Source organism: Heliangelus exortis, chromosome 20 (assembly GCF_036169615.1).
Source record: "Heliangelus exortis chromosome 20, bHelExo1.hap1, whole genome shotgun sequence".
Lineage (NCBI taxonomy): Eukaryota > Metazoa > Chordata > Aves > Apodiformes > Trochilidae > Heliangelus > Heliangelus exortis.
Window position 1 is genome coordinate 3629862 of NC_092441.1, and position 25947 is coordinate 3655808.

General features: G+C 42.7%; 2 protein-coding genes across 4 annotated transcripts in view; both read left to right on the forward strand.

The window, feature by feature from the left end:
- Nucleotides 1-8054, forward strand: part of PECAM1 (platelet and endothelial cell adhesion molecule 1) — a 39166-nt gene extending 31112 nt beyond the window's left edge. For all 3 annotated transcript variants that reach the window (XM_071764474.1, XM_071764472.1, XM_071764473.1), the window contains 2 exons: nt 1640-1662; nt 6590-8054. In XM_071764474.1, the coding sequence (XP_071620575.1) occupies nt 1640-1662; nt 6590-6619 (53 nt within the window). In that variant the 3' untranslated portion in view covers nt 6620-8054. The remainder of the gene's footprint in view (nt 1-1639; nt 1663-6589) is intronic.
- Nucleotides 8055-19748: 11694 nt separating this feature from the next.
- TEX2 (testis expressed 2) overlaps nt 19749-25947 on the forward strand; it is a 42436-nt gene continuing 36237 nt past the window's right edge. Inside the window, exon 1 of the mRNA XM_071764468.1 lies at nt 19749-19881. The gene's annotated coding sequence lies outside the window, so the exon portion shown is untranslated. The remainder of the gene's footprint in view (nt 19882-25947) is intronic.

Genomic DNA, 25947 nt, shown 5'->3' on the forward strand with positions numbered 1-25947 from the left:
TATAGTTATGTCCATTTCAAGTCAAGCTTTGATGTAGCACTTGGGTCAGCAGTGCTTTTGTTCACTTCTGTTTGCTGTCAGGGCACAAAAAGCATTTATGTCTGTGCCATGTAACTTTTTATTTTGTTTCTTATCAAACTGGCTAAACATATAAGGATCAATCTTGGCAAACATTGAGATAAATTTTATATTGAAATTAAGTTTCTGCACTGCTATAAGATGCTGTAGTCACCCCAGGCTGCTAATCCTTTTCCTAGGCTAAAAGTTTTGGGGTAGAACTGTCTTGGAGAAAACTCACAGTGTGCAATCCAGCATCATTCAAGGTGGTCCTTCTGTGTTCCAGGAACTGCAGCCTGGCTGTGTGCTGTGTTCATGGGGCTGCTCTCAGTGAAGCAGAATCATAATCCTCTTCTAATAAAAATGTGGGTGGTAGGAACTGTACAAGTTTAAGTGCACCACGAATATTCCTGGATGTAGTGGTAAAGTAGCAAGGAAAGGAGAGTGATTTAGCACTGTTAGCTGCAGAGTTGGATTCACAGCTCTGTTCAGTTTCCTCATTAGTTCTGCTGGCTGGCAAAAATGTTCCTAAAGGGCTGTTATTAAGGTCCATTTATAGTAGCAGTACTTTTCATAATATTCTTCATTTCATGATTTCAGGGAACTTTTTGCAATTTATATAAGTGTTCTAAATATGATGTTGTTATTTGATACTTAAAAAAACTTCATCCTTTGATAAACTCTAGATTCAGAGACTACCCCACATTCACAGAAAAAACCCTGGCAAGATTCACCCAGCACCACAGTCAAAACCCTCTGCTTTTGAACTTTAGATGAATATTCTTGACACAACACCTCTCCACTGAATTTGATATATGTTCCAAGAAAATACCCTTCAAGATTCACCACTTTTGTCATGTGGGAAGTATCTTAACAGACCACACAAAAGAGCACTTTAAGCAATATTTGAAGTCCTCTAAAAGTGGAGTTACTTTCTTCTTGTCTCTAGATTGCCTTACTTTCAGAGGGTAAAGAAATATTTGGTTTAGTGTTTGAGTATTCTGTGAAACTTCTGAATAGCTAAACCCACTTTAAAAAAAAACAAAACAAACCAAAATAACTTAAGCTCTAATCTTAAATTTCACTGGTCCTAAATGGAAAGAGCCCACTCTCTCTCAGGCTGGGAGCAAGCATCTTTTTATTAATAAAATTTCAGGTGTATTTACAGGATCTTATTTGACCCTGAAAACTGTATCCTATCCTGGATTTCTGCAGTATGATATTTTCCTGGCAAAGAATTGGAAGAGGAAGTATAATGCTCATGAGAACTGTAAAGGAATCTCCTTTAAAAGGAAAACTCTTTTATGTCCAGTATCAGCATGTGTTCTGCTCTGACCTGTAGTCAGGAAAGCTGTCAAACATGTACATCCAGCATGATCTTTGAAATTTCTGGTCAGATTCATGTACTTGGGTACCTCTGAGTATCCAAGAGCCTGAAGCTTAGTTGTAGGTAGTGATTTTTACATGATTGGAAGGTAAACAAGAAAGGTTTGATTTAACATAAAAATCTATTTTCTGTAACAGAATTGATCTCTCTGCAATGTGCTGTTCCATAATTTATACATTGTATTTTATTTTGCAGATTCTCTGGAAAACAGGCATTCTGTAAGTATATATTTTTTTATTTTAACCAGTTAAATATAGGGAGATTGGATTGAGACCATTATGTATCTACTGAAATACAAAGTGTTCAAGTGTTGCTATGTTTTAATTGTTTATTTTTTTCTGGACCATTGCTGGGCAGTTACTGAGCAATCCCTTCATATATATTCTTACTAATCAGTCTTTCAGTACTACTTTTATAAAATGGTCAGCTTTAAAAGTTGATGAAGCTGTCTGGTGTTTGGTAGTGCTTCTACAGGAGGTAGATGACAAATACTGATTTTCCAAGGATTTGTGGTAACACCTGCAGAGCTTTGGATAAGTGTCACAAATATTCATGCTGACAGAATGGCAGAGGGCTGGGGATGGTTGCTGCTTGCTTTAGGCTCCTGAAGGACCTGAGGTACCTGGGATTTGCATATGAAAATCTGCTAAACTGGTTAATATATCACTGGGGAGAAAGCTGCTGTGCCAGTCCCATCTGTGAAACTGCAGGGTGTTTAGTGGCAGTGAATCTCCTCGGGGTGTGCCTGCTCACAGGCATTTTCTGGTTGGAATATCCAGGGAAGTGAGGCTCTTCCTAAGATACCAAATTAAGAGTTGAGCTCAGGAGGAATGGCTGATCATCTGAACTTGGATAAAGTCAGTTTTTTCTTCACAGTCTGTGGTCGTTTTCCTCTGGGTTCATTTTCATCCACTGGTACAGCAAATGGGATGGCTCTAGGGGCTGGTGGTGCAAACTGGGACTTTGTAAGATATTTTAAAGGAGTGTGAGTTTTTTACCTTGGAGAACCTGACTGTGTCACAGTTATATGCTCCAACCAAGAGGTGAAAATTCATATGTGGAGGATCTCAGCTAAACAGCTGGGAGTTTTCTGAAGGTTCTGTAAGTGGTGAACAGCTTTACAGGGCTAAGAAGCCAGTGAAAAAATATGGATTCTTTTTTTAATTTATTTTTTTAAAGAATACATGTGTTGAAGAGCTGCTACTCTACTCTCAAGAGATCTAAGAGGCAGGGAACATACCTTTCAGGAGGACTTTCATGAATGTCAGATAAGCTATCTAATGCAACCTCAAACCAAGCAGACAGGGTGGGTTTTCTGCCATCCACTTTGTGACTTTGGAACTTGTACTTAAGAAGAGAGAGACTCATAAATAAGAATCACAGTAGCACACTCTGTGTCAGCTTAAGGCATCCATTGGAATTTTGAAAGGCTCCACCAGCACTCATCCCCATGGGATAAAAAAGCAACCCATTGTATTATTTACAGACACTGGCAGTGCACTGAAGGTCACAGATTGTGTTACAATAAACAGAAATATATTAACAAGCCAGTGGGGTTTATGGTATCACTGTCTCTCTTAGTTTAAAGGTTTGTTTTAATTCTTAGCTCTTCATTTTCTAAAAATAAATTGAGCTGAACCCTGCTCTGGGTTATACCAGGAATATCTTGGCCAGTCAGGCAGAAGAAAGTTTGTCCCTGTCTGATACAAAGGGAAAAATGGTCAGGAGTGGCTGTGACAGACATGTGCTGTGAGCTTAGGGGGGGAGATTTTGTCTTCTTTTTTCCCATATCCTACATAATTTATAATGGACATTGGATAAAAGACTTGCAGTTTTATGAAGATTTATTTTTTCTTTTCTTGTGACCAAAAGTGAGTAAAAAATTTTCTCCATGGAAATATAATGAGGCTGCTTCAGTGGAAATAACACTGAGTACCCCATGTAAATCACTTTCATCATCATTAATTGGGCTATTAGAGCTCACTAAACCAGACAGTCTGTGAAGTAATGTTAGATTCAAGGGAGAAAAGTGTCTGCTGAGAGCAGCATTTTCTTTGTGGAGTTTGTACAAATTCCTAATGATAGGAAGTAATAAAATGATAGGAGAGTAATAAAAATAGTTATTCTGTAAAACCAATTCCATTTTCAGAAACACCCCAAAGAAAAGTCAGTTTTATAACTCTTGCACATCTTGAGTTTTCCTAGAAGTAGCCTTGATCAGTTCATGTCAGAGTCATTTTTGTCCCCTCCCTAGACACAGTTCATGTACTTAACACAGTAACTATTCTTTTTTTCCTAGTTATTAGGGCTTAAAGGACAAGGCAAGAAAAAATAGATCCCCATCTTCTGCTTCTTAAATTCCCCTTTCTATTCCCAATAAAGCAGCACCATTGCTCTTTTGAATGCTGCAGATAAATGAGTGAAAGTTGGACTGGTCAGATAAATTCAGAGATTTTCCATCCTCCCTGTTTGCCTCTCAGCACTTCTCAGGCAACATACTTGAGCACAGAAGAGGCAGGGAGCTGCTAAGGTGCTTTCTAGCATTATTTTCTTGCAACTGTTTATTTCTGTAGCTCATTTTCACACGATGCTTAACTGTCAGAGGTTTGGTCCAGATGAGGAGTTGTTGATCCTACTCATGAAAAGGAAAATGCTTATAAGGTGACCAAGTGGCTTAAACTTCCTCCCCAGCTGTTCTGCTTTTTTATAGCCAAATAAAACATTTGACTCAGAGGTGAAGTTGCTTTCTATCTGCTACTCCCTTAGTTTGTGAGTGAAAGGAGGACTTCAGGAGTTAGGCTGGTCAGCTGGCATCTTAGACACATGAAATGCTGGATGGATTATTTAGCTGTAGTGATCTGTCAAAAACCTTGCAGAATTTGACTCTTTTTAGAAAGTAATAGGTATTGCAGAAGTGTGGGACAAAGGGCCTGGCAGCAGAGTGGTGTTTTGCTAAGAGCTGTGTTTTCAGAGGCAGGAGAACATGCAAACTTTTTGTTTGGTAATAATGGTGGAGACTCTTTATCAGATCCTGGAGTCCTTTTCACTCTCTAAATTCATATAATGATGTGGGTTCCAGTTCTCAGATAAACTCTTCTGGCTTACTCAGTTCTGCATTGATCTTGCAGAAGTCAGAGGCAAAACAGAGTACTGCACCTTGGAGAAGAAAGATGAAGAAAATGATTGTGATGTTAGTCCAGGCCTTGTGCATTTGCCCCAACAGAGTTTCTGTCAAAATAGATGTAATCCAGCCTGGAAACTTAGAAACTTTGCTTCATCTTCACTGGAAGACTATTATAAAATTGGACTCAGGGCTTTAGTGAGCACCATCTATTGAAAATAAATGTTGTGTTACTCAGAGGCACTGAAAAAGTGTTTGTATTATGTCAAGAAAGGTGGTGCTTTACAAAAAACAATCAGTTAAAGTTTACATTATTTGAATTGTACAAAGGCTCAGTTGCAGAACAGGTTCTGACTAATTTGCAGTCCAGAGTACCTTGAACCTGAATGTGCTGGACTTTTAGGTCAGTTAGAAATGACCCCAAAGTTTTGTGTTGAAGTTGCTTCCCTCTTTCTCCTCTGTTTCAGAAATTTGTATCTTAAATGCCATCCATAGGAAGCATTTGCAAAAAGAAGTGAATTACTTAGAGAGGAACTGGGAGGAGGTTTCCTTCCTGAAATCAGAGCTGGCAATCTTTCCAAGTTATTTAATGGTTCCAGTTTCTGAAAACATATTGAAGGAAATATCTTAACAATGAGATAGCCACTTCGCCAAATACTAATTGGTATTGTGTCAAATTTACCTCAGCAGTACATTCTGACTTCATATCTCCTCCTCCTCCCCTGTTACCTCTTAGAAGTGTGTGTTTATTTGTTTGTTTGACTCTGTCCTGGGGGTTCACGAGGACTGGCAGCCTCCATCAGGATGTGGTGTACTTTTAGCTGCCTATTTGTTCAACATCAGAATGTACCCTCTGAGACAGAAATCTGTACAATTTAAATATTTTTAAGCTCTGGGTTGTTTTTTAATTTTTTTTTTAAGCTCATCTTTTTTTTTCTCATCTTACTCAAGTGATCCCAAAAGTATTTTGTGAATTCACAATGGTAAAGGAATTTATTCACATTACCAGCACAACATAGCCAGCTCCAGAGAGGGACCTGGCATGTGCTTACCTGGGCACAATAGTTCCAGACAGGAAATGAAGGATGAAGGATGTGTCCATTTAAAATTGTGGAGGGATCTCAGGCAGTCAGGATATGAAAAACACGGTGATACTCTGAAATAAACATTGAATTATAAACCAGGAATTCCTGCCTCTGACTCATGGGGCAAATCCTTTGGGGGTAAGTCCACAAAAAGGATTGGGAGCCTTGGTGCTGACAGACTGAACTATTAGGTTAGAGGCCACTGTGTACTCGTAGCAGATTTTTGTTGGAGGAAGACTTGCTTTGGCAGTGGACATCAGGAAAGACTTGACAGTTGTGAATACTCAGTGGACAGAGTTATTTTTGTCATATAATTTAAAAACAATGAACTTTGGGATCTCTCCTTGTCCTTTCCCATTGGCTGGCACACAGTACTCCTCTGCACACTGTTTTGTGGTTCTCAGTGCCAGGTTTCTGTGTCCCTGCTGTGTCCTGAATAAAGGAATGTTGTAGGGACACACTGTCAGTAAGTTGAGCACTACTTGGCTCACTGGTGAGATACCTGAGTGCTTCTTAGCAAAAGGTTTTGTTTCTTGTGGGACTGAAGATGGGACACTGATTGTGGCAGCTGGGCACCTGCTCATAAATAAGGGATCTGACTTTCAGGTTTCTGGAATGCCAGCAGTTCCCATAAGATTCCAACTTTTATCAGTAGGCGCCCAGTTGCAGATGTTGGTGATTAACAGTATTGCAGCCTAGCCTGTAATTGTTAGCCTAAATCTCCCACTGTCTTATTTCCTTTTTTATCTGATGAAGATAATACTAATATCTCCCCAGGGAACTATGAGTAGTCATTAACTCATTGTACAGTGGTCTAAGGAATATGTTTCTATATTTAATTTTTTTATATTAATCCAAAAGGACAGGAGAGGGAAAGGGGATGTTTATATTCATACCTTTTTTTTTTTCTTTCTTTTTTTTTGGTCTTGTTGCCAACAGAGAATACAAGGGCATCCTGATGCTACTTAGAACATCTCAAACATCAGCTGGGAGAAGAAAACAAGCCAAGATGGAAGATGTTGCAAATGTTTCAAAAGCTCTGCAGCACTTATTTATGAGTTTGCCAGGCTCTCTTTTCAAAGTTTATTTCCTCAGGGGGAACAATAGAGAAGTTCCTAAAGCATTTAATGGAAAAAAACTGCAAATAAAAATTCTCATAGGAAAGTGGCTCTGGAAACCATTGACCTAGGTTCCCATCTTTAATTTCTCCTGCTAATGCAATTTTGCCTTTCTAGCTTCTGGTTCATCATGCTCTGAGGAAAAGCTTGCTTTAAACTTGGTTACCAGTAGCACTCTCCTGTAGCAGAAGAGAGCTCAGCACAGCTGGACCATCCATGTGTGTACTTTGACATGATCTTACAGCTTGTGCTGAGCTCCCTGTGCTGCAGCAGCTGGACTGCTCCCAGTCTTGGAGCCAACTCATTTATCACTCACTTGGATGGAACACTGCCATGAGGGCCTGATGGAGGAGTGAGCTCTGGGCTCCCTAAGAACTGGAATAACTGTTCAGAGACTCAGAACTTTACCAAGTGCTTCTATCAGTAGAGGCACAAATATTCTTTATTCTTCACTAAATTGCTTTTCCTCTTTAAAAGTTCTCAGGCTTGTTGGTTACTTTGATGTGATGGTTCTTTAAGGAATGATTGCCCATCACAGGTTGTTTTTTTTTTGGATGATGCACCACGAAGGTCTTGAGTGGGTGGATATACTACACCCAGATCAGTGAGTTTGTACCTGAAAATCCTGTTACATATAATCCTTATCCCTTTGATTTCAGGAAAGGTCTGAAGTCTTACTCGTGTCCTGTTTGTCCAGTGTGGAACTCCATACTTACCTTTTTTTCTGTATAGTATGATAAAACACTAACACAGATCCAGTTGGGACTTGGATCTAATCTTTGCATGTTTATCTCAGTTGCATTAGTTTAAAAAAAGAACACAAAACAAATTAGAAAAAGTACTTTCCCAGCCCCTTAACCAGCTGGATTTGACACTGCAATTGCTCTCCTTTTCTTACTGCAGATTAAATTACTACAAGATCTGGGCCACAGGTAAGAAGGTTCTCATTTTAATTAGAAAACAGTGAAAGAGAGGACATGGATTTGTATATAGATATATAGTTACTGCTTTAAGCATTGAATCAAAACCACAAAACCAGCAAGGAATACAAAAGGGTTTTATATCCTCATTCCAAACGTTTAAATTTTCAAGCTCCAGTTACTGTCTAATATCTCTAATTTATTGTTCCCTATGCAAATATTGTTTGTATCATAAGCCTTTCACAGATGACTGACTTCATGGCACTCTCTGGTCAGCAGATGTTCTTTCTGGCATCCCTTGAGTGTCCATACAAATTACTATAAGAATGTGAAGAGCTATTTTAATAAAGAAAACTCTGAATTGAACTTTGCATTGTATCTTGCATGTTCCTATTAGTGACTGCTTGCAAATGAACGGCTTCTCATTAGTCCAGCCATGTGGATACATTGTATAAGTTTCCATCTGAAACATGTTCATCTCTGCAACAAATGGATCTGTTAGGAACCGCTTTAAGCAGCGGGTAAATGCAATGAGTTGGTTTACAAGTCGTTCGCTAGATCATTAAGGTAAAAGTTCCCCCACAAACCTTTCCACAGTCCCTGGCACAGCTCAGAAGAGCAGTGGTTTCTGGGCATGATAGTGCAGCAGTGGGACAATTCATTTGGTCTGTTTCAGTTTGTCTCTTGGCTGGAATAATCCTAAACTATTTTGGATTTAGTCTGCACTAGAAGTTGTTTGCCTTTCTGAAACTTTTGTGAACTTTCCACTTCTTGGAGTGCTGTGTGCTGCTTTGAGCTCTTCTGGTTTGCCTTGCAGATATACCAACAGTATTTTTAATTAGAGGTCATTAGATCAGCTGACATCTCCAGTGAAGACAAGGCTAATGGGCCTGTGAAGTAAACAGCTACCCAAGGAGTCCAAATGTCCTGTTGTGAGCATGGATTCTGGATGCCAAACAAGCCTCATTGTCCCGTTGGTAATGTTTGGGAAATAGGGCTCCAATCTGCCACTGAAAAAATGTAATGCTCTGATTAGAGCTCAAATAGTATTTTACTGAATAACAACAAAAAAAAAATTGCAGATGTCTAAGTTGTCATGAAGTTGAGCTCAGCAAATACGAAGATATATTGCTGAATATTTGCTTTTTGAGAAGACAGAAGTGATGGGATATCCTCAGGCCTGGGGTGACATGAGCAGAGCAGTTCCCCTGACAGCCTGTGTGGTCAGAAAGCAGCTCACCCACCTCCTGCCTGGATTAACTTGATAATATTTTTGCTATTGCAGAGCAGAGCCTTTAGAGATGAGATAAAAAATGGTTTAAGTCAACAGTCTCTTCTTCCTTGCCACTGTTCATTTCTTTCATTTCCAGCGAACCAGCAGCCACTTATTTTCTTGCCTGATGTAAGTATATTTCTGCGTGCCCTTTTGTGGAAGAAAAGACGCCTGGTTCCTGCTGGAACCACCCGGCAGGGCCACCGGGAGCTCCGCACTGAGGTCTGCCCGCTGCTCCTTCGGTGTCACCGCTGCTCAAGGCCCGAGGACCTCTCCCCGCTGCCTCCCCGCTCCGCCGGCAGCGCCCACCGCCTCCCGCCCTGATCCGGTGCTGACCCCTGGTGGCAACCGGCCCGCAGGGCGACGGGGGTGGCGTCAGGGCTGGTGACAGACAGGGGTGGTGACAGGGGTGCGAGGGGTCCCTCCTGCCTCCCGGGTGGTCCTGGGTCTGTTGGGCTGAGGCTGGAGGGGGACTCAGGAGGGTCGTGGTGTGTGTGGAGGGCTGCGGGGCCAGCCTGGTTCCTGGGACAGATTCGAGCTTATTTACACCTACATGTGTAGAGTAAACTGAGCCTCATGACTTCTATTCCCACAGTGGTATAATCCTCTTCACCTGGACCTCTGCCATTCTTAAAGAGCAGCTTCCAAAAGCCAGTGTAAACCTGCCAGCCATGACTTCTTTCTCTCTGGCATAGGTTAGTGAATTGTTTGTAAGTGCTGGGGCACTGTTTCTGTGCAGAGTAAACATCCTGGTCATCTGTGGGTCATAAACCCCAAAGTTTATTTACTTTTCTGGGGTGTCATGTGTTTGTTCTAACTGCTTCTTTGTGAGCTTGGTTCAGTTGGAATTCTTAATATTGTAATTATCACTAAGCTGGCTTGCATCATAAGCCCCCAGCTTTTGTGGGCAGGAAAAATAATGTTAGGCTGACTGCAGGCTGGCCCTGTCCCTCTGTGAGGGAAAGGACAGGTACAGGGCAAAGAAACAAAGTTTGAAAAAAACCAGAGGTACTGGATGAAAAAAAACCCACCAGTTAAACTAGAAATCAATCTGAAAAGTAATGAAGTATCAGTACAGATCTAAAATGCCAGCACATTTTGTTATTTAGAATTTCAAGGCCTTTCTGAATAGACTGGTGAAAGCAGAATAAACATCTCTTTATTTGGGAGATAATAAGCAAGTTGTCATTTCTAAAGAATCACAAAGAATGGGGCTTATTGTCTTCATGCTTTGAAATGCTCCACTCTAAATCACAGGTGCTCCCATTAAAAAAAAGCTTAGAGAGCCTGGCAATCATGAGAATGTGGCTTGAGTGGGAAGCTTCAATTAAATTTAGGATTTATATTTTTACAGGTAATTTGTTTTCTCACCAGCCACAGACATACTGAGTGGGAAGGCTGAAAAAATTCTCACCATTGCAAAAAATAATCACTGTAGTGAAGTTTTAAAATTAAGAGCAAAAGAAATCAGTTTCCTCAGGGAGGGAATCACCTGCAAAGTCCAGTGACAGACAGACAGTAACAGCATGAAACTGGAATGAAAGGTTTAGCACAAATCAGCAAAGATCAGCACAAATCAGCAAAGATCTGGGCAGTGGTAGGCACTGAGCAACCTGTCTGAGAGGCAGCTGCTCTCACAGACATGATCCTGACACTGGGGTTCTGTTTCAAAGGAAAACATTGTGTTACACCGAGCTGGCAGAAGCCAAGCCCTGTTCAAACCTTGCCGAGGAACTGTGAAATTGCCCATTTCCACAAAGCACTCACCAACACTGGCATAGAGAGAGCTTGGATTGAAATCCTCAGTGCTAGCTTTCTGTTTATTCTTGTTTTAACTCCTCGCAGAGCCAAGTCTACACCTGAGGAGCTTCCCTTTGCACATCAGTGGGGGTGGCACAAGGGCAGAAGAGCCCACTCTGAATTTCATAGCGTTCAGAGCTGCCGAACTGATGTCCCTGACCCACTGACACTTCATGGCACTGTGACAAGTGTCTGACCTCCCCAATGGCTCTCACCATCCACCCAGGCTGTTCCTGAGTGGGATCCTCTGGGGTAGTTCAGGCTTCAACCAGCAGTAAGTTGTGGAAATGTGTCCTCTCCCAAGAGCAATCATCACTTTCCAGCCCCAGCTTTTCCTCAGGGAACTCAGCTCTGTCTGGGGATAAGTGCTTCCAAGGCAAGGAAAATGGGAGCTGCTGGCCTGTCCTCAAGAGTAGAGGGGACAGAGAAGTTGATATCAGTGGTACAAAGATGAGGGCTTTAAGTGGACTGAGGCATGGTATTACTGCAGGGGATGAAATTGGCATCCCTGCTTGATAATAGGCTGTGAGAATCTGTTGGAAGAAAAAAATGCCAGGTGTATTAAGATGTGGTCAGAGTGTAAGTCAGTCAATGAAAATTACAGCCACACGGGTTGTTAAATTAACATGAGATTGTCAATAGAGAACATGGATTGTTTTTTAATAGTTTTAAATTATTTAAAGCATGGTAATAATGAAAATCTCACAGTCTCCATAATGCAAAACATAGTTTTGATTTTATGTTTTATATTTTTGTTTCAACTTTATGATCATTAAAGGAACAGGAGCTTTAAAGAGCATGACATTCTTATTTAGAAATGACAAAAGCTGCAAAAGCTGCTGAGGCAAAGGTTCAGAGGTGACTGGAGATGAGCTGTGATTCTACTGTGATTCAGATTCTGACAGAGCTGAAATCAGGTAAAGCCACATAAATCTAAATGCAGTTCTTGCACACAGTGACCACATTTTCTAGCCCCTGATTGTGCCCAGGTGACCCCCTCAGGTGACCAGCATGGCCTGGATTGCTTCAGTTCCTTTGGCCACTAATGACTGTACTCACAAACAAGCTGAACCTGCTGTGCTTGATACTCTCATCACATGTGGCCACTGCCCCTGGAGCTGTGGCCTCCAGATAAGAATTGAGCATTTTGTGCTGCCCTGTACTCCTGGAAACTCCTGAAATAGACTAAGAGAACAGGAATGAACTACCTTCCTGTCTGCAAATTCCAAACAAATTTGGTGAACAGAGCTCAGCCCTTCCTCAGAGCTGGAAGAACACATCTAAATGTACTTAACAGCACGTGTGCACTCAAAAAACTGGTTCTACCTGTGGGTGCTGAGCCTGTGACAGCCTCCAGACAATTTGTCCCCCCTGGCTGGAAGTCAGAGGCCTTAAAGGAGCAGAGAGGGGAAATATGCAGACTTAGGAAGAGAGATTCATGTTTCCCCCAGGGACCTTGGGGACTGGCTGATCTCTACAGAAGGATGGTATGTTCAGCATGACTGAATGTATTAGCTGGCTCAGGCCTGAAACCTCAGAACATTGTGTATGCTGCTTCCATCCAGTTTAGTCATTGCTGGAGGGAGGCAAGGCTTCCCTATTAGAAAACAACCCTGATGCACACCTCTGCTTTGTCAAACAAGAACTGCTGAAAGGGTTTTAACTATTTTTTTTTTCCGTTTTCTTTTTTCTTTCCTTTTTTTTATTCTGAAGCTGATCTTTTCCCACTGACTTGATTTCTTTCTGACTGTTACAGAATGAATCACAGAGTCCTACATTCTATCTGTATACCAAATGGGTCTGTGGAAAGCAGACCTGACTAATGTCCCCTGCAAGGAGAAAATTATAATTGATGCTTTTTAATTACAAGTTTCCTGCATTGTGGTCTAGATTTCAGTTTATAATCATTAACAGCATAGTAGAGACTTGAGTAAATTGCTGCCTTTTCCTCTTTTGTAGCATATATAGGTCAGGTTTTCGTGTTTAAAGGTTATTATCTCTGACACACTAATTAGTGCACTGACTGGCTGACAAAGGTCACATCTCTGTTTTCTTCATTGCACATAAACATGGATAGGGCTGTGTGCTCACTCCAACTGATTCTCCTAATTGCTGTTTCTTCTGGAGTCCTTTCCACCAGTGCACAGTCACTGGTTTGACTTGGTAACTGCTTTACACTTATTTATGTCAGTGAAAGACAAGGTAGAGGGCAAAGCAGTGCCAGCAGCCATCACATCCACAGCACATGTCCTCTGTTCTGCACTTCACAAGTCATAGCAATCATGCTTCATGCATCCTTGACTTTTCAGGCTCTCTGCAGTTGAAGTCAAAGGGATAAAGTTGTTGCCTTTCCATGAGGAAATTAATGGAGCTTTCATTCCCTTTCTTTGACCAAAGCACTTAGATGGTTTTAGGCCCAGCAAATTGTTTCTAATAGCAGGCAAAATTGATCACCAAGGTACTTTGGTGCAGCCCTTTAATTTACAAGGAAAGTACAAAAATCTGTTTCCTTGAACAAAAGTGGAATTCAGACAATAGGAAACAGTTTCCCTGCATGCAATTTTAATTCAGCCAGCCAGCACTTTATCTAGAAGCACTTCACCAGCTTTTTTTCTCAAGGTGTTTCTTGTAAAGTTTGCCTTTTTCTGCCTGGTTTTGAGGGAGAGCTGCTCGTGTCAGACCATAGGAGCTGCTCCCTGCATCTTTGAAGCCCAACATTTCAGTCAGGACAAACCCTGAATGCATTAGCTTCTCCTCCAGGTCTGCCCTTTTGCCTTCTTTTGTAGGGTGGCTGTTCCTGTTTCAGCTGCCTGCTTCTGTAGGAAACCTTGTTTGTTTCTTATACAAAAGAAGATCCAGTGAAAGTCAACATTAGACCTGTTGGGGTCATAGGTTTTTGCCTGAGCCCTGTGTCTGGATGGCATTAGGGTGAGATACTCAGCATGTGTCTTTGTCCTGATTGCACACTTAGTGACAAGAAAGAGGAGTAAGTGATGGAATTGGGGCTGGGTGAGATTCTCACTGCTCAAATGAAGTTTTTGAGCTCACTCCCCTTGCCACTAGAGAGAAACACCCTGATGACCAATAAGCAAGCATTCATTGCTAATACTGGATTGAATATTTCTGTGTTCTTGTCCTGCTCATCATATTTAACTTCAGATTTATTTGCAGAGAACTGCACAGAAAGCCATCTTTATGAAGAGATGAAACAGAAAGAAATCCTGGACATCATGTGTTTTCTTGCAATATTGTCCTGGACAGTTTCCAGTCTGTTAATGAATGAACACTGACATCTAAACCATCCCCAAGGGAGATTCAAGATCCATCTGAGTTCAGTAAGAGGTTCCTAAATAGCTGTAACAAGCCCATACTTCAAAAGAAATACATTTTGCTATTTTTAAAACATGCGAGTTTTGAAAGGTTTTGAATATCAAGATTAATTTTCTGTCTAAATGCAGTAGAAGGCAGCACTGCCTGGTAAGGCTCACTCAAATCAGGAAGGTTTTAGTAGTGCCTGGAATCTGGGCTTGCTGTTCTAAAAGCTTAAGGTATGATTGTGTTTAGTTCACTTTTTTTTTCTTTTTTTTCCAGAGCAGGCTGTGCTTGTACTTACCAGATTCCTTAGTATCCCATTGGTTTTATATAAAAAACAAATTGCATAATCTGTCAACACCAGGAATTTTGACTTGGGAATTCTGGTTGGATAGATTACTAAGCAGTGCTTAATGAAAAGATTTTGTGATACTCTGAACAAGATATGATTCACTCTTGAACAGCAGGGAACAGCTCCCATATATGAAAAAACTCAAGGTCATATGGAGCCAGATGTTGCCCTGCACAGTGTGGTGCTGTTTGCAGTAGGAAGCAGTTTCAGGTGGCTGTGGAGTGTGAGCAAAAAGGCTCAGGGCAGCTGGGCAGGTTTGGAGAATGGGCTAGGCAGCAGGTCATGAAAATAAAAAAGTGAAGCAGAGCAGGGGATTCTCAGTGCCTCACATCAGACATCTGCCTTGGATGCCTGAGCTAAAAGCTGCCCTGCTCTCTTGTACAGTCACCAGGACTCCTGTTCAGAGGTGCCTGTCCCTTTTCACTGCCTGTAGTAGGTATTCTAAGGAGCTCAGGTTCCCTACCTGAGCAGTTATCACAGATATTATTTAATATGTTTCTGTGCTGAAGTCTTGATCTTAAAGTGCTGTACAGTTAATATTACTGGGAGAGAAGGAGAATGTGAACTCCAGAACGAGAATTTGTGGAGGCAATGAGAACATTTGGCTTTGGAGGCTGGGTCCAAATCTGTTAGGAATGGGCCAGGATGGGGCTGTTTGAAATTGCACTGTCTCAAATGCACAATAGCCTAAAAGATATCAGCCTTTTCAAACAATTAATGCTGTTGACACTTTCAGAACATGGGAAATGCCCTGCCCAGGGGTCCATCTATGCCAGTTCTCCATCTTAGCTGGGGAAACTGCACTTTCTTCAGTGTTCTATCTCTCTTTGGTAACTAAGAATTCACTTTGTGCTGCAATTTCTGATCCATTTTGCCAAGTATACATTCACCTCTGGATCAGATGTTAATGCTCTCAGAACAAAGACATCAGAGCAAGATGATGCTATTTTTGTGATGCTGTTGATGTTTTGAGCTCATGCCAGCACAACCCAGGAATAATCCCCACTAAATCTAGTGATGTGAGTCTTTCCTCGAAGGGGACACTCAGGAAACCTTGCCTAAATTATCTTTTGAGGTAGATTACTTAAATTCTGCTAAACCCTATGCAGATATTCATATTCAGAATTAAGTGGCATTAACCTGATTTAGTGTACCTCACTCTGAAACTGAAGAAAGCTGAATCAAATGAAGGCCACTCTAATTCTGAGTAACAGCTCTCACACAGGACTCTGGTGTAACTTCAGTAACCACTTCCAAGTAACACTTGTCATTAATTTGAATTAATTTTCCTGACTTTCCCTGTAAAGACAAGGAACAATGAAATCATTGTAGATGACCTGACCATATCTTCTGCTTCCCTTCTACCACCATCCCCCCAAAACACTATGGACCTAACTCAACCTAACAGTTGACTTGGAGCTCTGGATTTGAAGATTGCTGTTCATTTCTAGTCTATTGTCAACTTTTTTTTTCCCTTTATTAACCATTAACATTAGGCCCATCAGTGTAGAAACTTTAGCATCTGTCCAGGCAAGAGCAGAAGGTTGCTTCTGGCTGGTGTTAATGTTCCTGTGGTAGAGCTGTGCATGTGGAAAAGTTGCAGTGTATGTGCCTGGTTTAAATATATAGCTGCAGCTGTTCTGTATCAGGAGTACTAAATTTACTTGTAGATTTAAAATAGGTGAGTGATTTGGCAGCTAAAAGGTCAGGACACCTGCTGTTTATTTTGTGCTTTGCTTGTCTTGATTAATAGAAAATTGTCTGTACCATCTGATATGATTGTCAAGGACTTCTGGTGTAATGCCTGTGCAGACAAAATGTAGAATGGTGCTGTTGTATCCCCCATACCTTCCCCCAGCTTGGGATTTTGTCACAGTTGCACTCCAAAGCACTCCAGCCACTCAGCTAGCATATATTCTAACTCACAGAGGTCTCTGTGGAGGCAGGGGTATTGACTTCTCCATCATGTGCAGATCAGATTTCAGGCTTTTAGAGTTTTGTGCATTTGCCAGGTACACTGAAATACAGATAGCAGCTTTTGCAACCTTCATGTGACTTTGGCAGCATGCACGTGGCTGCTCTGCATGGCACACGGGGTTGACTCTGGTTCCCCAGAGATGGATGGCACCAGTGCCATAGGTACACACCAGCCATTTTCCCTGGAATCAGTGTCAGAGGGAGATAAACCTCTGTGAGAGGCATCAGGAAGGGTTTGCAGGCCTGAGGGAAACCAGAGCAAGTACACAGTGTGCAAACTGTTTGACCTAGGCTGCATTGCAAAGCACCCTCCTTGGGAACAGGTCTGCCTCTGGGTGTCACCTTGGCAGCATGGTTCCAGCTCTGCACACCCTGGTCACCTTCTTTTAGCTTGTTCTGTGGGTCCACTTGACTTTCTGAGAGCCAGGGAAGAGGTCTGTGCTGGTGCCTTCCTGTCTGTTCCTCAGTCCACAGCTGTAGGGAGATAGGTGGAGGTGAAAACCTCCTCTGGCTCTGGAAATGTGTATTCCTTGAGCATGTGGAAGAACTTGATGTGAGGAGTAGTACCAGAGCTGTTTCTCCACAGATACTTATCAATCTAGAAACCTTTAATAAATGGGAAAAAAAAAAAAAGAGAGAGAGCGATCACAAGGATAAATGAAGGGGATCTGCCCTCAGCTCAGCTTTGAAAATGAAGAAGCAATACTGAAAACCAGCACAGAATAATGTGCTTTAGCACAGGAAGCAACACAAGCTCAATGTTTCTGCAGATCCCAGGGGGATTTCAGAAGCTAAGCTGGAGCTGGGCTGAGAGCTGGCTCAGAGGCTCTCTGAGGAGCAGGGTATGACCTGGCTCCTTTCTGCCTGTGAGAAGCCAGGCAGCAGCACTGCTGCTCAGGGGCTGGGGTCAGTTGGTGAGGAAAAGTAGAAGTGATGGGTTGGAGGCCAAGATGGGCAGATTGGGTCAGGTCCAAATTGTAGCTCCTGCTCCCTTTGGGAGAGGGCATCAGGCAGGGAAAGCCCTGGGGGTTGCTGTTGTTTCAGTGTTTGACAAGCAGCAGATAGGCTCACAAGTGTTGTGGAAGGAGGGGGCATTCTGGAAGCTGATAACTCATCTCCATACCCAGTCAGAACCAGCTGAAGCCCACTGGAAGCCTTGAGTGGGCTGGGGGCTTGTTTGTTGTTGTGCTAAGGCTTCCTTGGGGCTGATGCTGTACAGACAACAAACAACCTAACAGTGAGGCTGTTTTCAGACACACAGAGCAGTGTGTGCCAAGATTCATGTGTTCAGGCACAGCTGCTGCCTCATTTGTTTTAAAGCTTCTCAGCATAAAATTGCAGGCAGGTCTGTCCTGTGGTTCTTGGGTCTTCCCCAGGAGATCTGACAGCAATGAGAGGTTTGTGGAAACCCAAATTTCATGTAGTGCTCTTTTCTCACAAAAGCACAAGCTTTTAACTGTCCTGAGCTGTGAAATTCTGATGGGGGCATTACAGAGAAATGATCTGAGCCACACAATTGCTTTGGGGGAGAGAAATATTACTTCTTCTTTTACAGCCTGCTGAAGCACTGCTTTTAAAAGGCATTTAAATGTCTCTCTCACAGATTCCGAAAGATTAAAGTCATTTTTTTCAAAAGCAGCTCCTGACTGTGGATACCTATTTCTAGAACCTGCAGGCCTGTTGTTTATCAGAATGACTGCATATTTATACATAGGATACTGAAATATTAAAAATAAAAAAGCATTACTTTATTCTGTTGTCTTTTTGTAGAATAGGCGGAAGATAAATTATCCAACAAAAGGACTTACAGCACTGAATGATTCAAAAATCCAGATTTTTCCTTTTTTTCTCTTCCATCTGACTGGGACTTGCCTTTAGAAGAGGATTCCCAAGAGGCTGTAGAAACCATGAAGCTCAGAGGCAGGTAACCTGCTCAGATACAGCTTGTGCCTAGTTTTTCCCAGGGGTTGGCTTCAGCCTTTGCTCAGCAGCTATCACTCTATGGAAGAAGCTTTTGCTGAGCACCTAACTTCAGGTGCAAAAATATTTCTCTTGAGGTCAGGCCTTTTAGGCCATATATTGCCTAAGTTATTTGCAAATAGAGGGCAGAAAAAGCTCCAGAAATTTAATGAATTGTTTATACATAAACACAGCTAAAACCAGCCCACCAGTCACAGTTTCAGCCATAGCCTCTGTTCTTTTTGGGAAAACCTGTTGTTAAGAAAACAACCATTATCTTATCTTTAGCCTTTGGAAACATTAACATCAGCTTTGTATAATGATTCAAAGGTCTGCCTATATACAATGACAGCTATGAAAAGAAACCTGTCCTAGATGACTGAATACATTTGGACATATATTTAAAATACCTTGTCTTTTTAATGAATTTGAGCACTGGTATGAAATAGAGTCTGCAAGACCTTACAGGATTCTTTGTTTTAATTCAAACTGAAATTGCTAATGTAAAGACAAGTGAGAAGAATTGACCCAGCCAAATTACCCATCTGGTAACTAAAGGAACCTGGGTAGCTAAAGCCAGCATCAATCTGACACAGCGTAAATGTTGTAATCTCATTATTAACTGAATTCAGAAGCAAGAGCAATTAGGTGAAGGGTAAAAGCAGTGGTAAGGCTGTAATTTATTGCAAGAGACCATTATATTACATTTTGACAACGAGAATTTTCTTTTTTTTTTCAATTTTCCAGTCTGCCGCAAATGGGGAAATACGAAGAGTAAATAAAATGACCTCTGACACGGTATGTTTCACAGGACAACTGTCTGGTTGGTTGGCAGATCATTTTTAGCCATTTGTACAGCGTTTTGCTACCCAGCTGCTTTCATCCCGTCCTCTCGCACACACATTTCCTGCGCGGCCGTTCCCCCGGACCTGACCGCGGTCACCATTCCCCGAGCCCACCTCACAGACCCCGGCCCAATGCCGCCGTTTCCCGGGGTCACCGCAGACCCGGGAGGGTTCACACCGGCACCGGGAGCAGGGCGGCCCCTCACAAGCCGCCCCCTCCTTTCCACCGGGGCACCGTTATTCACCTACGTTTTCCCATAATTTCACCGACCCCGTAAAAAAGAGCCGTTTGCTCTTTCCCCGAGACAAGGAGCGGCTCGGGGAGCCGTTTCCCTCTCCTCGCCTCTTACCGGCTGCCTGAAACTTTGGCAGCGGGCTGCCCGCCTCAGGGGACCTGCCCGGTACCCCCTCAGCCGCCGCCGTCCCCTCACACCCGCCCCGCTCTGCCGGGCCTCTGCCCGCCTCACGCCGCCCGCCGCGGGCCCGTGCCCCGCCCCACCCCTCGGGCCGGCGCTGCGGCGGCTCCGGCAGGCCCGGCCCACCGCGGGGCCCGGATTGGCGGCTCCGGGCAGCCCCGCCGCCTCTCCTCCCCCTGCTGCCGCCCGGCGCGGCGCTGGTGGCGCGGGCCGGGGGACGCCGGGGCCGCGCCGGGCAGTGCCATGAGCCGCGGATAAGGTAAGGCGGGCAGGGCGGGCCCCGCCGCGTCTTCTCGGCCCGCTCCGGGCAGCGGAGCAGCACCGGCAGCTCTGCCGCACCCGCAGGGGCTGAAACAGCCGCTGCAGCGCCCGGCGTGAGGCACCGGTGCCCGGCAGTCTCCCCTCCGGTCTCGGTTGGGGTTGGGGGGGCGGGCGGGAAGGAAGGGGAGTCCGGCGGTGAAGAGAAGCGGGCCGGACCGGGCCTAGGGCGAGGGGGGGGGGGGGGAGGAGGCGGCTCCCGGGGCGCCCCAAAGGGCGGTGGATCCCGGGCTGATGGCGGCGGCCCTGGTGTCGGTCCGGCCGCGGGGAGCCCGGGGGCTCGGCTGGGAGGCGGCTGCTTCGGGGGGGAGCGGTGTCTGGGCTGAGGCCGCCCCGTCAGAGCGGGCCGGTGCGGGGTTTATTTTTACTGTTGGGCAAGGTTCGGCGGGATGGAGTTACTTCCCCCTTCCTTCCCTGCAACTGAGGTAAAGGTTTGGCTGAAGCAGGGTACGCAGTTTGGCAGAAGCACTGCTGGAGTAGAAGTGATACCTGAAAAACAAAGAGTAAGGTTTATTCTTGCTGGAACTGCGGGGATTCCTAGATGGCTTTTAGTAGCCTAAAACTGTTTCCTTCTTGCTTGTCCTAGGCGGCGGTTCTTTAGTTTCTGCTCCTCTTAATTCTCAGTATCATTTGTGTCTCAGTTCTCTGTTGCGGTTCAGTGTCTGAATCCCTTTACTGTGTCTCTTCAGCATGTGCTATAAAGTTCCTTCTGAATGTCAGTGCTCAACTTCTTGAGGATTTGTATCTGTCAGCAAATGTATTGCAGGAACTGTTGTTGGTGATTTAGGGAAGCTAAGTATGCATCTGAGTTTAATTTAAACTTTAGTATGCAACTTTCATAGTGTAACTGTAACAAATTAGTGTAAGACTTCAGTGCTGTAAGATTATCTTTGGTTAAGATGCTTTGTCATACTTCTCTGTCTTCACACAACTCCTTTTTCAAGATGATCTTGCCTGCATAAATCGGGGAAAAACAAGGCAGGCTCACAGTCTCAAAGGCGTATTTTTTCCTAAGAAGATGTAGCTTTTTTTAATTTAAAAATAACTCAACATTCCTAAGCTTTGAATAAAATTCAGGCAGTGTGAGTGCGTAGTCTGTTTAAATTTTCTCTGACTTGAATATGTGCTAAATTAGAGGTAGAAGCAAAAGAAAGTAAACTGATGTTTTTGATGTTAGAATTGACTTTTAAAGACTCTGACATCATATTCTTTTATGATATATAAGAGGTTACTGTTCTGATTGACTTCAAAGCCAACAAGCTGCTCTGTTGTGGCTGGCATATTAAAAATACTCCAAGGAGGTGCTGAGGTTTGAGGTAGAGTTTCTAAAGCAGGGTTGGGTAAGGTCCTTTCTGTCTTGAGCAAAGGACCCAAAAGGTAATTCTGTGTTCAGAGATGTCTTACACTCTCCTGGGGAGTGGTATCCCCTGTGAATTACATTGGTAAGCCAGGTACTTCTCTTTGTGAACTTCACTTTTGGTCCATGCAAAGAACTTCTCTAAACAATCTCTATTGCTTTTATTTTGGAAACTTGATTAGTGAAATCCAAAGTGAAAATTTGAGGAAGGGCACAGCCCGATAAAATACTTATATTAATTGCATACTTCTTTTTGCATGGAAATAACTCAAAGTAGTCTCAAATATTACTACCAAATATTTAGTTGTTTAGAACTAAAGAACTACTAAGGCAGCTGTATGGTAAAGAATGTGCAGTGGGAAACCTAGGCAGAATGTAAAATGATATATAGGAGTAATTTCCCTGTTGTGGTAGATGTGTAAATAAAATAATGAGAGATAGGGAAACTTCTCTATTAAATAATGTAACTGAAATAAATGTGAAATCATCTTAACTAGAATACTGAAGATGCACTGTTTATATGAACAGCTGCTTATTTGACAGATTTGGGTACTGTGCTGCTCTAACTTCACCCTTCCACGTGCAGTCAATCAAATCCATTAAATGAAATCCAAAGACATCTCATGTAGTGTGTCTGAAAGGCCACCAGCCCCGTGCTGTGTGAGTGTAGAGGTGACCAGTCCCAAACAGGGCAGTCAGCATACATAAGGATATGTTTCATGTGCTGTTGTTTCCCTCTCCTGTTCTCTGTGTGCTACCAAGGGTGAAACTTGGTCCTGTTATGGCCCTTGATGTGACTCAGTCGTGGTGTGCTGTGCGTAGGGTGTAGCTCATACCTGCCCAGAAGCTGAAGAAAAATAAAGCTTGTTTATTAGGGCAAATTGTAGGTTTCAAAAGAATGAAGAGGATGGTAAGTAAATTCTGGTCTTAAACACAGTTGTGGAGCCTGGAAAAATCCTACAAATTTCTGGATTTTTTGTTCTTTGAGCTAGAAATTGTGATGTTGTATGTCCACAGTAAGTAGTAATGTTCAAGCAGTGTGCTCTATGACACCCTTGAATAATAAAGGCATCATGTTCTAGAAGCCCTTAATGCTCTAAGTGAAACAATCAGGTGATGATGTATGTTGGAAAATAAGAGGGTAATGTAGGTTTAGAGATGACAGAACTAAAGATAAGAGTTAATACTGTTTGCCTTCATGAGTGTGTACTTACTATTGTAAGAGATAAAGAGTATTCAGAGCAGGACTCAACTCTGGAAATGCATAAAGATGTCACATGTGCCCAACAAGGGGGATCAGCAATGGCTTTTCTTACTCTGGGTAGTGTAAAGTGGGTACCAGAAGATGTTTCAAGATCTCTGCCATTCAGAACCAAACCTGCAAGGCTGCATGCAACTGGCCTTATTCCTGGTGTCTTCTCCTTGGCAAAAGGCTAGAAATTGACCCTATTTCTAGCAATAGGTTGGAGACACGGGGACAGTTGTCTGAGTGTTTTCTGTTGTTACTTCATGCCTCAGGTGTGTAGGGAAGGCAGCATTCTCATTGGGCTTACTGGAAAAGGATGTGTAACACAGAAATGAGCTTGTATTTGCAAAACCTTTTTCTTATTGCAGACTGAAATGGAAACTGCAAATCTGAAGATAGATGCAATCTGGGAACAGTTTTTCTAAACTCAGCTGAGTAACAATCACAGTTAGCTTGAGGAAAAGCAATATTTAACATTTAGGGAGCAAAGGCAAAGCTGCAAAGTACAGTGTTGTCTGTCCCTCAGAAATCTCTCTGTAGTGTAAAAGCAAGATGTAAAGCCTTCAGAGGCATTAGGGTAGATAGTGAAAGGATTTAGGATTTTTAGTTAATATTCCCCATTCTTTGTTTATTCCTTCAGTGCACTGATACATAGCATTATGGTATGTGTAATACTGTTGTTGACTCTGATTTTAAAAAAAGTGTACACTTGTTGCATTATTGTAGAGGATTGTGGCAAATGACCCATGAAGTATGGGGCTTGGTTGTTTGGTTGGTCTTTCTGTTTTTTTTTTGTTTTTTTTTTTCTTTAATTACAAGTGGTTGAATTCAGCTTCTTCTCTGGATGTGTGGGACAGAATCCCAGTTGTTGTGTCCTATCAGTATATGACCTGTTGTTTCTAAAGCTTCTGTTAACATGGCAAACCCAGAAGTTTGAAGGCAGGAGGTTAATAGTTATTGGTTAAGATCCTGAGGCAACAAAACATGGAGATTCCATGTTGGCCAGGAACATTTAAATTCACCCAGTGGCCTCAGCCTCTGCACCTATGCAATGTGAGGACTGAGATGTCATCACCTGAAGAGTCAGCACTTGCATATCATCTTTTTCAGAAGAAATGGAAGTGAGTGGAGTTGCTAGGATTTGGGCCAAGCTTTGCATTGCATTTGCAAATAGGTACCCACCTATTTGGCAAGTAAAGTTTATTGTCTTTTGAGGTGATGTTTAGATTCTTTCATGCAAGTCTGTTACTGGAATTATTTTGCACTAAAGGCTGCCATATGCTAACTTAGTTTCATGAGTTTTGAGTATGTCTGTAGGGCAAAATTCCCCTTCTTTGGCAAGCACAGCAACAATACACCCAGTGTGGGGTGAGGCTTTCAATCATTTCTGTAGTGCAGTGTTTGTCTGTATTGTTCCTCTTCTATCTGCCTTCTTTGTAGTTTCTTGCTGTGGAGCAAGGCTGTTACAGTAATAAATTATTTTGGATCCCCAGGGCTATGGAGGTATCCCCTTTTAAGACCTAATTAACAGAATTCATCACCATTTCCTTTAATGGAGTTCTTGATGACCAGTATCTGGAAAATAAAAAGCAAATGCCATAAGCTGAAATTGCTCAATTAAGGCATTTGAGAGGAGCTTCTTAAAAACTTGCTATTTTAGCCAGGGTCAGTCCTGCCCTGTTGGAATCTTGGGTGGTGGGAAGCAGAGGAGCAAGTTTTGACAACAGAGTTGAAATATCAGCAGTGTGCAGTAATCCCTGTGGGTTTTGCAGGTGTTTTTTCTTCCTGCTTCCTGCCCTGCTAGGAAAACAGTTCTGAGGTGTTGGGTTATTTACCAGTTGTCCTTATTCTCTGGCTACTCAGAGCTGTTGTCTCTGATGAAGCTGATTGTTAGTTTCTCTAGAGAAACATGAGAATATAATGGTAAAAAAGCATTTATTCTCTCATCTTGCCTTCCTGCTCCTGAAATTTTTAGCCCTCTATTCATTGTGTTTCTCTCCTGTTTCTTTTAACTCTCTCCTTTCCAAACAGCAAGGTGTGGTATCCTGCCCTCCAAAGTCCAAATCAATACACGGCACAGCAGCTAAAGTAGTGTTCTAAAAGACAAGATAACTGATGGACAAAAGATAGCAGCAGATCAATAAACACAGTGAACAGTGGTGTTTTCCCATAAAGGCCAGGAGGGTAGCACAAATGAATTGTTGTACAAACTGGGCTTTAATCTTCATTACCCAGTGTCTCTGTGGTTTATGAACTGTTGGGCTCTCTGACCCCACTGGTGTTGGATGACAGGAACATTGCAGAAGAATGTCCCTTAGTGCTGGTGAACATATTACATGTCCTGGATCACTTATCCTCTTGATGCAGGATTGTTATCCTGAAGCTGTGAGAAGATGGGATGGCCAAGCTAAAGAGAGGACCTCTTAAAAGTTTATGAATGTTCAGGAGTTGGAGTGCTCTTCTAATGGATCAGTTTGAGTCCAAAAAATTGCTATGTTGGGCTTTAGTAGCTTGTGCAGAGGACCCAGAGCTGTAAGATCCTAGATCTTACTCTGGATTTTATGTGTTTTGTTTAAATTATATTCAAGTTGTAAACAGGACTGCAAAATATAAACAGACCTAGATAGTATCTCCTTTGATACTAGGAATTTCAAAGAGATGACAGGACTAAAACATAGATGCAGTGAAGTTCTGATCTGAAATTAAATAGAGACCTGCATAAAGAATTTTGTTTCTCTGGAAGTCAGGATTAAGACTGAGGAAATACAAATGTCTGTTGTGTGAGCCCAGGCAGGCTTAAGAGCCTGGAGAGGAAGAGAGAGAGTCATGCTCACACACTTGTGATTGTGGTAGCTTGATTAGGAAATATTGCCTAACATGTGATACTAAAACCAGACAGTGAAAGTTGTCATTTAAACTTGCTCCTCTCTCTTGGCTTGCATTTGCAATATGTTATGGTGCCTTCTCTTCTGAAACCTGTGAGTGCTGAGGACCTGGCTGCCCAGGGCTCTGCTGGGTTCCTGTGAGCAAACTCTCCCTGAGGTCAGGAATGATAATGTCACAACTGAGAATTCCCATAGCATTCCCATAGTCCTGCTTCCTGCTGCTGGTCATCTCCCACCTCTTGTTCTCAACTCCCTGCCCTAAAGCACCCAATGCAAGGTGAAGATTTCTTCTCTGGATACCTTCCAAGCTGCATATTTGAATTCAGCTTGCTTAATACTGGAGGGGCTTAACTTTCTTTCCTAATACTCTTGTGTAATGTTTGAGGTTGAATGCATAAATAAATGTATTTTGGTGGTAAATGAAAGTGATCCAAATGTTCTTTCTATTGTTTGTAACTGCTGTGAAGTTTGATAAGGCTTATCTTTGTAAGACCTTCTCAGTAGCAGTTCTTTTTGTCC